This window comes from Panthera uncia (assembly GCF_023721935.1).
Source record: "Panthera uncia isolate 11264 chromosome B2 unlocalized genomic scaffold, Puncia_PCG_1.0 HiC_scaffold_24, whole genome shotgun sequence".
Classification (NCBI taxonomy): Eukaryota; Metazoa; Chordata; class Mammalia; order Carnivora; family Felidae; genus Panthera; species Panthera uncia.
This window is the reverse complement of record NW_026057580.1, coordinates 50,052,712-50,066,150: the sequence shown is the minus strand read 5'-3', so window position 1 is coordinate 50,066,150 and position 13,439 is coordinate 50,052,712. Positions and strand designations below refer to the sequence as shown.

Genomic DNA, 13,439 nt, shown 5'->3' with positions numbered 1-13,439 from the left:
GTGGGTATAAAAAGGAAAAGTAGCATAAGGCTCAAGAATTTATCAGGTTAGACTTAAGGTCTTGGGATCTAGTAAATTTTTTAATGTAATGTTTTCCTCCTTTCTACCCCCTCTTAAAGGACATCACAGACCTGTTTGGAGCAGATCTACCTGTTGAAGGTGGCAAGGGAGGAGAGTTTGCCTGGCGGGATGGCCCTTTGCTGGCGGCCCTGAAGGCAGGCCATTGGGTTGTGTTGGATGAGGTGAGAGGTTTGTTATTCCAAGGATAGGGTCACAATGGGAAGAGCAGTCGTACTTTTCTTGTTTCTAGGGCATATCTCAGTGGGTTGTCATGCCTTTTTGCTAGTAAAGACAAATTCTCTAATGAAGAAAAATCCTTCATGGTCTCTTTTAAGAATGAGAAAAGTCACTTATCACAAAGCACATATAGAAGCCCCTGTGTATACAAGCTACAAACCCCGGCTTTTGTAAGCCAGCTACTAGAGAAAAACTATCTCTTAAGTTGTCTTTTTTTTTTTGTAATGTTTATTTTTGAGACAGTGAGCAAGAGTGAGTGAGGAAGGGGCAGAGAGAGACAGAAGGAGACAGAATTGGAAGTAGGCTCAGAGCTGTCAGTACAGAGCCTGACTCAGGGCTTAAACTTATGAACCATGAGATCTTGACCTGAGCCAAAGTTGGACCCTTAACTGACTGAGCCACCCAGGCACCCATGTCTCTTAAGTTGTCTTAAGAGACATACAAAAAAATGGTGAGAAAACGGTCAGTGGTACATGTGTATGTTAGATAAATGAATGAGTAGAAGAATGGAGCCCCTCATGATACCTGTGATAAATGCTGGATCTTAGTGACCAACAGGCACTGGAGATAGAGAAAAGTGATGCACAAAAATAAAAAATTTAAGGCTGTGGGCCAGTGTGTCTGGTCACAAGATTCCTTTGGAATCTTAAGCTGGAGGGCAGACTGTGGTATTTCTTTTCAGCTGAGCTGCTTCTTACTTACCATGGAGGAGATATTAAGGAGAAGGAGCTGTCATGTGGACCACCCACCCACCTCAGTTTTTTGTTTTTTTTTTAAATTTTTTTTTTTTTTCAACGTTTATTTATTTTTGGGACAGAGAGAGACAGAGCATGAACGGGGGAGGGGCAGAGAGAGAGGGAGACACAGAATCGGAAACAAGCTCCAGGCTCTGAGCCATCAGCCCAGAGCCCGACGCGGGGCTCGAACTCACGGACCGTGAGATCGTGACCTGGCTGAAGTCGGACGCCCAACCGACTGCGCCACCCAGGCGCCCCCCACCTCAGTTTTTAGAAGATGTCTGATAGTATTAAATTCTTTAGCCAGAAAAGAAAAAATGCCTAGTTTTAAAGCTTAAGGCTTGAGACCATTTTCCTACTGGGTAGAAATGCATCTAGGTACCCAAGGCGTTCTTGACTGCAGTCCCATTTAAGAGCAGCTTTTAGAACTTGACCTGTTTGGGAATATTCAGTGGAATTTGTGCTTTTGAGTGCTTCTATAAACATGATACTTTAAATTCTGGTATAATATAGTCTGGGTTTTTTTGGTCCATTTGCATTTTATTGATTTCACATTTTTCCAGTTGAATTTGTCCATGTTACCTAAAAACTATCACACTTCACATCCCTGAGCTCTGAAGTCAGCATCTGAAGACCTCCATTCAGCTATTTTCATTTTTGGCACAGAAACTCCTTGTATTTGTTCTTGTTCACAAAACTCTTAGTGAAAGTTAGTTATGTCTATCCATTAATGTGGTTTATATCATGACTTTGAAGCCCATTTGAAGATTTCAGTCAGTATTTGTTCTGGGAAAGATACTTTTTTAAATATGTAGAGAGCTGTCTTCATCTTTAAAGATCTCAGAGTGCAAAAGTGAGATCTGTGTGTTGGCATGTTTTTTTTGAAAGCTATGATTTACGGGGTGGGTCCATATAGGTGAATACAGTGGATACAGTGTAATTTTAGAGATTTTAACTGCTTTTTTAAAAATTCAGTCTGAGTATTCAATTTACTTAAGTTACTGTCAATTTATATCCTTCAGATGTCTCTACCACATATATATGAAATAATAAGATGAATATACTTGGCTTCCTCCTCCTGAAGATAACACTTTACTTTTGTGCCTATTATTCCTCTGCTTTTTGTTATAGTTATACAGTGTATGTAATAAATGTGTGCACTTTCTTCAAATAGCTCAACCTGGCTTCTCAGTCTGTATTGGAAGGACTCAATGCTTGTTTTGACCACCGAGGAGAAATTTATGTTCCTGAGTTAGGAATGAGCTTTCAAGTACAGCATGAAAAGACGAAGATTTTTGGGTGTCAGAATCCCTTTAGACAAGGAGGTGGGAGGAAGGGCTTGCCAAGATCTTTCCTTAACAGATTCACTCAGGTAAGATTTGCTGTTGCCATGGAGACCAAAGGTGGAGTGTTGGGGGTGATAAGACTGCTGGCACGTAGCTATTAGGATGCTCATTATAAGAATGAGAGAGCTTCAGTTTAATGATGTATTTCTCAATTCCATGTCTTTATATGACAAATACTAATGCATCCAGTTCCCATCATCACTTCCCTCCTGCTGTGAGTCCCTTTGTTTTAAGTCCTAGAGGACCTGATGTGTTATCAGTTAGTGGAGAGTAAGGTCACCATTCCTCTAAGATTTCTATTACTGTGCTCAGGATAAAGGCCAGTATTTGACCTTTCTAGGTATCTGTGTATTGTATGAAAACATCGAAATTTTTAAATTTTTTTTTTTAATATTTATTTATTTTTGAGAGACAGAGACAGTGCAAGCGGGGGAGGGACAGAGAGAGGGAAGACACAGAATCTGAAGCAGGATCTAGGCTCTGAACTGTCAGTGCAGGGCCCAGTATGGGGCTCGAACCCACAAACCGTGAGGTCATTCATGAACTGAGCCAAAGTTAGAAGCTTAACTGACTGAGCCACCCAGGCACCCCAAAACATTGAGATTTTTTTAATGATGAAAATAATGCATTGTAGTTAAAGAAAAGGGAAAAATAAAATCCAGTATTCTCCATATAAGGGTCAATCATTATTAACATTTGGTGTCTTTTCTTACTGCCTTTATTCTCATTTACAGAGATAGGAGTTGTGTGTACGTATGCTTACTTGTTTTAACATTTATTTGCCAAATTTTGACTAGTCTAGAGGTTTGGAAATGGCCCTAGATGTTAGCTTTCTTTAATGTCCTTTTCTGTTGACAAGAATTAGAGTATCTTTTCAGAATAATTTATTATGAAAAATATCAAATATATTGAAAAGTTGAAGGGATTTTGAAGTAACTGCTCATATAGCCTACCATCTAGAGTTCTGAGGGCATTATTACATAATGATAGGAAATTTTAAAAAACACAAATATACTTAATATATTTTAAAAAAGTGGTATGTTATCTTTTTTTCTTTAATTCAGTAGAGTGGAGCTAACAACACTACCAACACCTCTGTGTAAAATGTTTAAAATATTTTATGTGATTCTGTATGTTAAAATGCAAAAAAGATTTCTGTAACTGAATTTTTGTATATAAAATGAGGTTTGATACCTTGGTGTTAAATAAAAACTTTGCATCATAGGTGGTAGTCATTTCTGGTGTTTGGTGAAGAGATGCTGTAGCCTTTCTTCATGTTATTTTTGGATTCTATAGGTCTTTGTGGATCCCCTTACAGTAGTTGACATGGAATTCATTGCCAGTACTCTGTTTCCAGCCATTGACAAAAATATTGTTAAGAAGATGGTTGCTTTCAACAACCAAGTAAGTACCTACTTGTATTAACTGTTCTTTGTTTTGATGGCTGTAATTGAACTATCATTTCATTGTGGGACACTATCAAATTTACCAGTCTTTTTAAAAATAAAGCACATTGAATTGTCCCAGTTTCTAGTGGAATAAACTAATCATCTGAGGATTATAGTAATTCAGATCTATTTTGTATATCAGGTTAATGCTCAGAGAATATTTCTGGTTTAGATGTCTGGGTTGGGTGAAGGAGACATTTGTATCAAACCTGCTAATTTCTGTTTCAGATTATGCATGCATTATAGTACTTAATACAGCGCCTACCAGTGGGACATGTTTCCCAATAATAGTGTTTTCTTTTTAGATTGATCACGAAGTGACTGTTGAAAAGAAATGGGGGCAAAAAGGAGGACCCTGGGAATTCAACCTTCGGGACCTTTTCCGCTGGTGTCAGTTGATGCTAGTTGACCAGTCCCCTGGGTGTTATGATCCTGGTCAGCATGTGTTTTTGGTCTATGGTGAAAGAATGAGAACCAAGGAAGACAAGGAAAAGGTGAGTTTCATACTATTCTTTGGGTTTCTTTCCATCTGAAAGTTGATTTCTTCCTAAGAGAGAGAAAGGGCATACTCACTCATAACATTCAACACGGTAAAGCTGCTTAGAATTAATTAGTTAATTAATTTTTAAATGTTTATTTTTGAGAGAGAGAGGGAGACACAGAATCTGAAACAGGCCCCAGGCTCTGAGCTGTCAGCACAGAGCCTGACGTGGGGCTCGAATTCACGAACTATGAGATCATGACCTGGGCTGAAGTCGGCCGCTTAACTCACTGAGCCACCCAGGCACCCCAAAGCTGCTTAGAATTTAAAAGTTAAACAGACTAAATGTTCACTGACTTCAAAGTTTCAAAGTGCACCTTTCTAAGTTTCTGCGTGATGTATTAGTTTGCTTTTGAGTACACAATTTGCTTATCCATCTGAATTCCAAATATTGCAAACCTTGTTAAAGCAATATTGCCCTTCAGTAATAAAGAACTAGGTCCTTGGGGGGTGGGGGAGAGGGGAAAGTGGGTGATGGGCATTGAGGAGGGCACTTGTTGGGATGAGCACTGGGTGTTGTATGGAAGCCAATTTGACAATAAATTAAAAAAAAAAAAGAATTAGGTCTTCATCTTTCTAGGCATAAAGGAGAGAAACAGGAGGAGATAGGTGATACTCAAGTAGAGAAGGAGGGTTTTCTGTTTTTAAATAAACTTTGAATTACAAAGTATTTTATCTAGAAAATATAATTAGATCTATAAGAGGGTATTCTGTATCTCATCGGCAATAAAAATATTCCTTCATAAATGGAAAATAACACTAGAATTCCTAGCCTAATAAACTAATAATGTGTTCATTTTGCCTTGTGGTATTTAAAGTCTGATCTCACAAGATACTCATAATAGCTGCAGGTAGGAGGCACTATCATGACCTCTGAATAGTGAGGATCCAATGCTCTTAGTCATGGGGTATCACCTATGGTAAATAGTAGAGCCAGCACTTCTACATCGCAATTGTAGCTAAATGTTAACTCATTCATTATGTGCAAGTGGCTTTTGGTCAGTATATTAAGACAAAATATTCACCCAGTATTTTTTTTTTTTTTTAACATTCTGTTATATATAATTCATATACTATTAGCTGGTATTTTATTTTCTTCATTCATTAACTAAATTATAGTATATCTATTGTGGCCAGACACTGGCCAGTTTTTGGATAATTGATGTTATTCAGATAGTATGTTACTGTAGAGTGTGGAAGATTTCCATCACTTCTCTAATTCAGTTATTGTAATTCACACACCCGAAAAAGTGAAAAATAGTAATAGGAGAAAGACTTGTAAAAGCTGGAAGAATTTGAGTAAATTGAGTCTGACTTTATAAAACTAATCCAATTACGTTGTGAAAGCATTTTTAATTTTAATTTTGGTAGACTGTCAGGGAGATGAGATTATATTCTGCGTTGGAGGGAAATAATAAGCTCAGAAATCACCTGGACCCAGGAATATGTGACAGGAGCACTTTCTCCTATGCTGCTTTTTGACTCGTAGTCAATGTTTGGTACTGATAATGATTTTGTCTTTACAGTTTTTTCCTAATGTTTCTGAAACTCCTATTAATTTATTTAGTTGAAGTATAATTGACATATAACATTAGTTTCAGGTGTACAACACAATGATTCAGTATTTGGGTGCATTGTGAAATGATGACTACAATAAGGCTAGGTAACATCTGTCACCTTATGCAGCTACAAAAGGCTTTATTTATCTATCTACTTATTTATTTATTATTTATTTACTGATATTTTTGAGAGAGAGAGTATGCATGCATGCGCACTAGCAGGGGAGGGGCAAAGGGAGAAGGAGTAAGAGAATCTTAAGCAGGCTTCAAGCCCAGTGCTAAGCCTGACGGTGAGATCATGACCTGAGCTGAAATCAAGAGTTGGACACTACTTAACCGACTGAGCCACCCAGGCACCCCAAGACTTTTTCTCTTTTGATGACAACTTTCTAAATCTGTTCCCTTAGCAGTTTTCAAATACATAATATGGTATTATTATTTAAAATTTTTTTAAACTAGTTTTTACAGTTTATTATTTTTAAGAGAGAGAGAGAGAGCAGGGGAGAAGCAAAGAGAGAGTGAGAGAAAAAATGCCAAGCATGCTCCGTGTAGTCAGTGCAGAGCCTGATGCGGGGCTTGAACCCACTAACCATGAGATCATGACCTGAGCTAAAATCAAGAGTCAGATGTTTGACTGAGCCACCCAAGTGCCCCTGTGTTTATTTATTTTTTATTTATTTTTGAGAGAGAGCGAACATGAGGGGGACGTGGGGGACACAGAGAGAGAGAGGGAGACACAGAATCTGAAGCAGGCTGTAGGCTCTGAGCTGTTAGCACAGAGCCCAATGAAGGCTCGAACTCATGAGCAGTGAGATCATGACCTGAGCCGAAGTTGGATGCTTAACCAACTGAACTACCTAGGTACTCCATGTAATACAGTATTATATTAACTATAGTCACTATACTGTACATTCTGTTTCTATGACTTATTTTATAATAATCGTTATTTTTATTTTCTGACTTTAGTCCAGTGTATGATGATTAATATGAGTATTGCTGCTTTGTTAGAAGCATGCAGCTTTGTATACATATTTTGGGTGGCTGGAATTTTTCCTGCTGCTCTGGGCTAAATTAGTGTATTTTACACACCCATATCTTTCCCTCCTGCCCCAACTCCTCTTTAGAAGAAACCCAGCAAAGGGGCACATGAGTGGCTCAGTTAAGCGTCCGACTTCAGCTCAGGTCATGATCTTGTGGTTCATGAGTTTGAGCCCCTCTTGGGGCTCTGTGCTGACAGCTCAGAGCCTGGAGCCTGCTTCAGATTCTGTGTCTCCCTCTCTCCCTCCCCCTCCCCCATTCGCACTCTGTGTGTGTGTGTGTGTGTGTGTGTGTGTGTGTGTGTCTCTCTCTCTCTCTCTCTCTCTCTCACTCAAAGATAAACATTAAAAAAAATTAAAAAAAAAAAGAAGAAACCCAGCAAAGAAGTAAGGTTAATGGAAAGTTTTCTAATCATATTTCTGGTAAGGGAGGGATAAATGAATGTAAATAATCAGAGATAACTTTGAGTGTCATTCCGTGTAAATATTTATAAACCTAAAATGGTGTTTTGGGATGAAACTGGCTTCCAAGATTTTTTTTTTTTTTTTTTAATATTTCTTTATTTTTGAGAGAGAGAGACAGAATGTGAGCCAGGAGAGAGGCAGAGAGGGAGACAGAATCCGAAGCAGGCTCCACTCTCTGAGCTGTCAGCACAGACCCCGCTGCGGAGCTCGAACCCACAAACCATGAGATCATGACCTGAGCCAGAGTCGGGTGCTTAAATGACTGAGCCACCCAGATGCCCTGTCACCTCAAGATTTAAAATCAATTACCATGAGCAAATCCTGTAACTCTGATGAATCCCATTATCCATATTTGTAAGCAGAAATGATACCTATTTTGCAAGGGTATGAGGATCAGAAATCACCTGTTGAAAGTACCCACTATAATAGTCAGTACATTAGTAGAGGCTTAAGAAATGGTCATTTTTCTTCATAATCTTCAGACTGTTATTCTCTTCTACTTCTTTTTAGGTGGTATCTTGAATGATGAAATCAGATTCATTTTTCATCTGTAGATTTGCAATAGTGTCCATGGCTTTAATTTATGGGGCATTCTCACGGGAATCCCAAATAGTTTGAGGTTAGGTGACTACTCTTTGTTTGAGTTCCAGTTTATTTTCATTTCAAGGTTTAAATAAATGTTATCTATCCTTTTTATAAGAGAAAATTCAAAATGATAGGAAAATTGTGACTAGTCTTCACTCAGTTTTATGACCTCTGTTGCTGTTCATGTCTTCTAGAAGGTTTGGCTCAGAATTTGGTGAAATCATTTGTGTTTTGACTGTATTATCATCTTCATTTAGGTCATTGCTGTATTCAAGAATGTGTTTAGTTCAAATTCCAGCCCATACATGGGAACCAGACTATTTCACATCACTCCCTATGATGTTCAGGTGAGGCAAGCAGGATAATCCTCTATTCTTTTATAATTTTCTATGATTTCCTCTGCTCCCACTACTGGGCACACTTGTAAAACCTCACTGGCATATGTTTTTCAGCTGGGCTACTCAGTCCTCTCCCGTGGCAGTTACGCTCCTCTCTTGTCTCGCCATCCACTGTCACTCCTGCACCAATCACTACAGTCTCTGGAGTCAGTTATGAAGTGTGTGCAGATGAGCTGGATGGTCATCCTTGTGGGGCCAGCCTCTGTGGGCAAGACCAGCCTGGTGCAGCTCCTGGCACACCTTACTGGTCACACGTTAAAGATCATGGCTATGAACAGTGCAATGGACACTACGGAGCTTCTAGGTGGATTTGAGCAGGTAAATGGTCTGCCTTCACATTTTCAGGCAAAACATCTGTAATGCCATGGTCTGATTGATGGTCTTTTGTGTTGGTGAGTACAAATAGGATTATTCTTTTTTTAAGTAATCTCTGTACCCAATGTGGGACTCGAACTCATGACCCCAAGATCCAGAGTCACATGCTCTACCAACAGAGCCAGCCAAGCATCCCCTACCCCAACCCCCCAACCACTTTTTTTAATTTAAAGGAGTGTTCATTTGACTCTGGCCAGTGGCTATGATGAGTTTTTGTGCTCTGGAAATTGCAGGTTGATCTTATACGGCCATGGAGGCAGCTGCTAGAAAAGGTGGAAGGCACTGTAAGGGCACTTTTAAGAGACAGCCTCCTTATCAGTGCTGACGACGCAGAAGTAGTGCTGCGAGCCTGGAGTCATTTCCTTCTGACTTACAAACCCAAGTGTCTTGGAGATGGTGGTAGAGGTATCACGATGGAGATTGTCAACAAGCTGGAAGCAGTATTATTGCTTATGCAGAGACTCAATAATAAAATCAATTCCTACTCCAAGGCAGGTATGTGTGTTTGGATGTGTATCAGATACATAGTATTGTGCGTATAGTGTCCATATGTAGGTAGTAATACATTTGTAATGTAATGTCTGCAATTTTTTTATTAATGTAATAGTTATTAACAAAACTTGAAAATCTTTGTTTTAGAAAGTAAAATGAAGCTGATGTAAAATAATTCAGAATTGATGATCCTAAGCAAAGCAAAAGTAACAAAGAAATTGGTTAGTGAGTTTGATAGTTTATATTGTATGTGATCAGCTATAATGGTAAATCATTTGCATCTAAAGCTGGTTGTATTTTTCTTGGCTTAAAAACAAACTAAGTAATTAAGAAATTGAGAATTTTATTTTATTTTATTTTATTTTATTTTATTTTATTTTATTTTATTTTATTTTATGTTTTTATTTATTTTTGAGAGAAAGAGAGAGAATAAGTGGGGGAGGGACAGAGAGCGAGGGAGACACAGAATCCAAAGCAGGCTCCGGGCTCTAGGCTCTGAACTGTCAGCACAAAGCCTGACGCGGGCCTCGAATTCATAAACCATGAGGTCATGACCTGAGCTGAGTCGGATGCTCAACTAGCTGAGCCACCCAGGCGCTCCTGAGAATTATTTTATTTTTAAAATAAAATTTATTTTGTTTTATTTTACTTTTTATCTTTAAAAAATATTTATTTACTTTGAAAGAGAGAGAGAGTGGGGATGCACATATACACACGCTTGAGTCTGTCAAGGGGAGAAGGAGAGAGGCAATCCCAAGCAGGCTCCTCAATGTCAGCATGGAGTTTGATTTGGGGCTTGATCCCATGACCCTGGGGTCATGACCTGAGCCAAAATCAAGAGTTGGATGCTTAACTGACTTGAGCCACCCATGCAACCCAAGAAATTGACCATTTTAAATGGGAGAATAGAAGTCTAGATTTATCGTTAGTATGTCTTTATTAATTTCATATAAAAAGTGGTAGAAATTCTGCAGATAACATGGAAACTTCTCTCATTTTGTGGCGCAGTTTTCTGTGTAGTGATGAGCATATGCCCTTAGGGAAGATTAAAAGGCTCTTTGGTTGTGTCTGTCACTATGATTGTTATCTGTTATTTCCAAAGCCTTTTTGTAACTGGTTACAAAGTCATTCCTTAGGGATAAAGAAATGAGACTCCTTTGTTCTATCTCTATAAACAGTGTATCCATGGCTGTGGGTCAAATAGTTTACTTTCTTAGGCTAGGCAAGAAAATGATTTTATTGTTGGTTTGATTTGTTACTTCTGAATTCAAGCCCATCATTTGGATTTGAAATTCTTTACTTATTCACTCAAATTAATTGTTAGAGGTATTTAGTGGAGTTGTACATTACTTTATATATATGTATGTGTGTGTATATATATATATATATATATATATATACACACACACACATAAAGTACTTTACTTTTATATTTACTTTTATATATAAAGTATAAGGTATATAAAGTATTTACTTGTATATATTTTAATTTATGTATATTTTAAATACGTATTTTAAAATATATATTTTATTTTATATATATTTTATATTGTAAAACTCACCATTGCGATATGAATTCCTACTGGGAGATAACTCCTATATTAACTATTTGCATTTAAAGCCCCACAACACCACTGCATTACAAAAAAAAGACTATCCTCATTCTATGCTTGCAGAAATCAGTGCTCATAGAGGTTAAGTAACGTGCTCAATGTCTTAAAGTTACAAAGTGGTTAAACTAGACCTTGGACATGATCCTCTGATTGTAAAGCCTTGAGTCTATATATCTGTGCTTCTATATATCTTTCAGCTAAAATTTAAATATTTATTTATTTAGGGGCACCTGCGTGGCTCAGTTGGTTGAGTGTCTGACTTTGGCTCAAGTCATGTTCTCACAGTTCGTGAGTTGGAGCCCTACGTTGGGCTCTGCTGACAGGTTGGAGCCTGGAGCCTGCTTCAGAGACACAGAAACTCTAAAAAAAAAATTAAATATTTATCCATTTAATATTTATTTTTGAGAGAGAGAGAGAATGTGCGTGTGAGCTGGGGAGGGGGAGAGAGACAAGGGGACAGAAGATCTGAAGCAGGCTCTGTGCTGACAGCAGAGTGCCTGACTCAGGGCTCGAACTCACAGAACCAAAGTTAGATGCTTAACTGAGCCACCCAGGCACCCCTAAAATTTAAATATTTAGAGTACATGCTCACAGCTCGTTCTAAATACAGGTTTTTATTTAGGATTCACTTTCATACTGAGTCATTTCTTAAGGGTACTAATAGAGTGAGGAAAGGTGAGTCTAAAACAGTCTACTCTTTTATTTTTGGTTAAAAATATTCTTTCTTTCTAAATATATCTTTTAACATTAGTACGAAGGTGTATGACTGTTAAATATATTCTAGTTCTCTCGTGTTCACAATTTATCTTAAGTGCTTCTGCTTTTTTATAATATCTGTTTTAACATCTTTGCTAATTTCATCATCTATGTCTTCTGGGGCTGTTCTGTTGAGTTTTTTCTCCTGGTTATGAGTCCTGTTTTCTTTGTGTGTCAAGTAATTTTGATTGCATGCTGTGAATTTTGAATTAGTGCTTATTGCTGCATTTTTGTTAGTTGCTCCTTGAATATTGAATAACATGGGTTTGAGCTGCATGGGTCCACTTACATGTGGATTTTTTCCAATAAGTATATATACAGTACTGTAAATGCGTTTTCCGTATAAATGTCTTTAACTTTATTCTAAGAATATGGTATATAATATGCAATGTAAATAACATGTTAATTGTTATTCATAAGGCTTCTGGTCAACAGTAGGCTATTAGTAGTTACATTTTTGAGGAGTCAAAAGTTATATGTGGATTTTTGACTGATTGGAGGAGGAGCTGGCATCCTTGTCCTTGGTTGTTCAAGGGTCAACTATATTTCTTTAAAGACTTTTGGACTGGGCCGCCTGGGTGGCTCATTCGGTTAAGCGTCTGACTTCGGCTTAAGTCATGATCTCACAGTTCATGAGAACAAGCCCCGCATCAGGTTCTGTGCTGAGTGTGCAGAGCCTGCTTTGGACTCTGTCTCCCTCTCTCTCTCTGCCCCCCTCCTGCTGCACTTGCTCATGCTCATTCCCTCCCTCCCTCCCTCTCTCTTTGTCTCTCTCTCTCTCAAAAATTAAAAAAAATAAATAAAGAATTTTGGATTTTGTGGTAGGCAACGAAGTTGTTTATGGATTGTTTTGATCTTACATTTTTATTTCACCTATTTAGACTAAAAAAAAAAAAAGGGTTCCTGGGTGGCTCAGTCGGTTAAGCGTCTGACTTTGGCTCTTGTCATGATCTTGCGGTTCACAAGTTCGAGCCCTGCATTGGATTCTTTGCTGACAGCTAAGAGCCTGGGGCCTACTTCAGATTCTGTGTTTCCCTCTCTCTCTGCCCCTCCCCTGCTCTCTCTCTCTCTCAAAAATAAATAAAAACATTTTAAAAAATTAAAAAAAAAACTGAAAACAAACATTTCACCCATTTCTTTCCCCAGCTCCCTCAATCTCCAGTGTCTGTTCTTTGTATCTATAAGCTTGGTCTTTTATCCCACATATAAAAGAGATCATATGATATTTGTTTTGCTCTGATTTATTTCACTTGCATAATGCCTTTGAAGTCCATCCATGTTGTCACAGATAGCAAGATTTCATTCTTTTCTATGGCTAAATAATATTCCATTGTGTATGTATATACACTACAATTTATCCATTCATCTGTGGAAAGACAATTAGGTTGTTTCCATATCTTGGCTATTACAAACAATCCTGTAATGAACATGGTGGTGCATTATCTTTCAAGTTAGTGATTTCATTTTCTTAGGATAAATACTCAGAAGTGGAATCGCTGGATCATATGGTAGTTCCATTTTTAATTTTTTGAGGAGCTTCTGTACTGTTTTCCATAGTAGTTGCACAAATTTACATTCTCACCAGTAGTACACAAGGTTCCCTTTTCTCCACATGCTTGTGAGCACTTGTTATTTCTTATTGATAATAGCCATTCTAACAGGAGTGAGGTGATAGCCTGTTGTGGTTTTGATTTGTATTTTCCTGATAATTAATGATGATGAGCATCTTTTCATGTACCTGTTGAGTATCTAAAAGTCTTTGAAAGGGCACCTAGGTGGCTCAGTCGATT

General features: G+C 38.0%; 1 protein-coding gene across 1 annotated transcript in view; it reads left to right on the top strand.

The window, feature by feature from the left end:
* The window catches only part of MDN1 (midasin AAA ATPase 1), a 174,473-nt gene that overhangs the window by 85,142 nt on the left and 75,892 nt on the right, over positions 1 to 13,439 (top strand). The window contains exons 37-43 of the mRNA XM_049652926.1: positions 120 to 242; positions 2,209 to 2,406; positions 3,677 to 3,784; positions 4,134 to 4,322; positions 8,273 to 8,362; positions 8,468 to 8,731; positions 9,022 to 9,283. Coding sequence (XP_049508883.1) covers positions 120 to 242; positions 2,209 to 2,406; positions 3,677 to 3,784; positions 4,134 to 4,322; positions 8,273 to 8,362; positions 8,468 to 8,731; positions 9,022 to 9,283 — 1,234 coding nt within the window. The remainder of the gene's footprint in view (positions 1 to 119; positions 243 to 2,208; positions 2,407 to 3,676; positions 3,785 to 4,133; positions 4,323 to 8,272; positions 8,363 to 8,467; positions 8,732 to 9,021; positions 9,284 to 13,439) is intronic.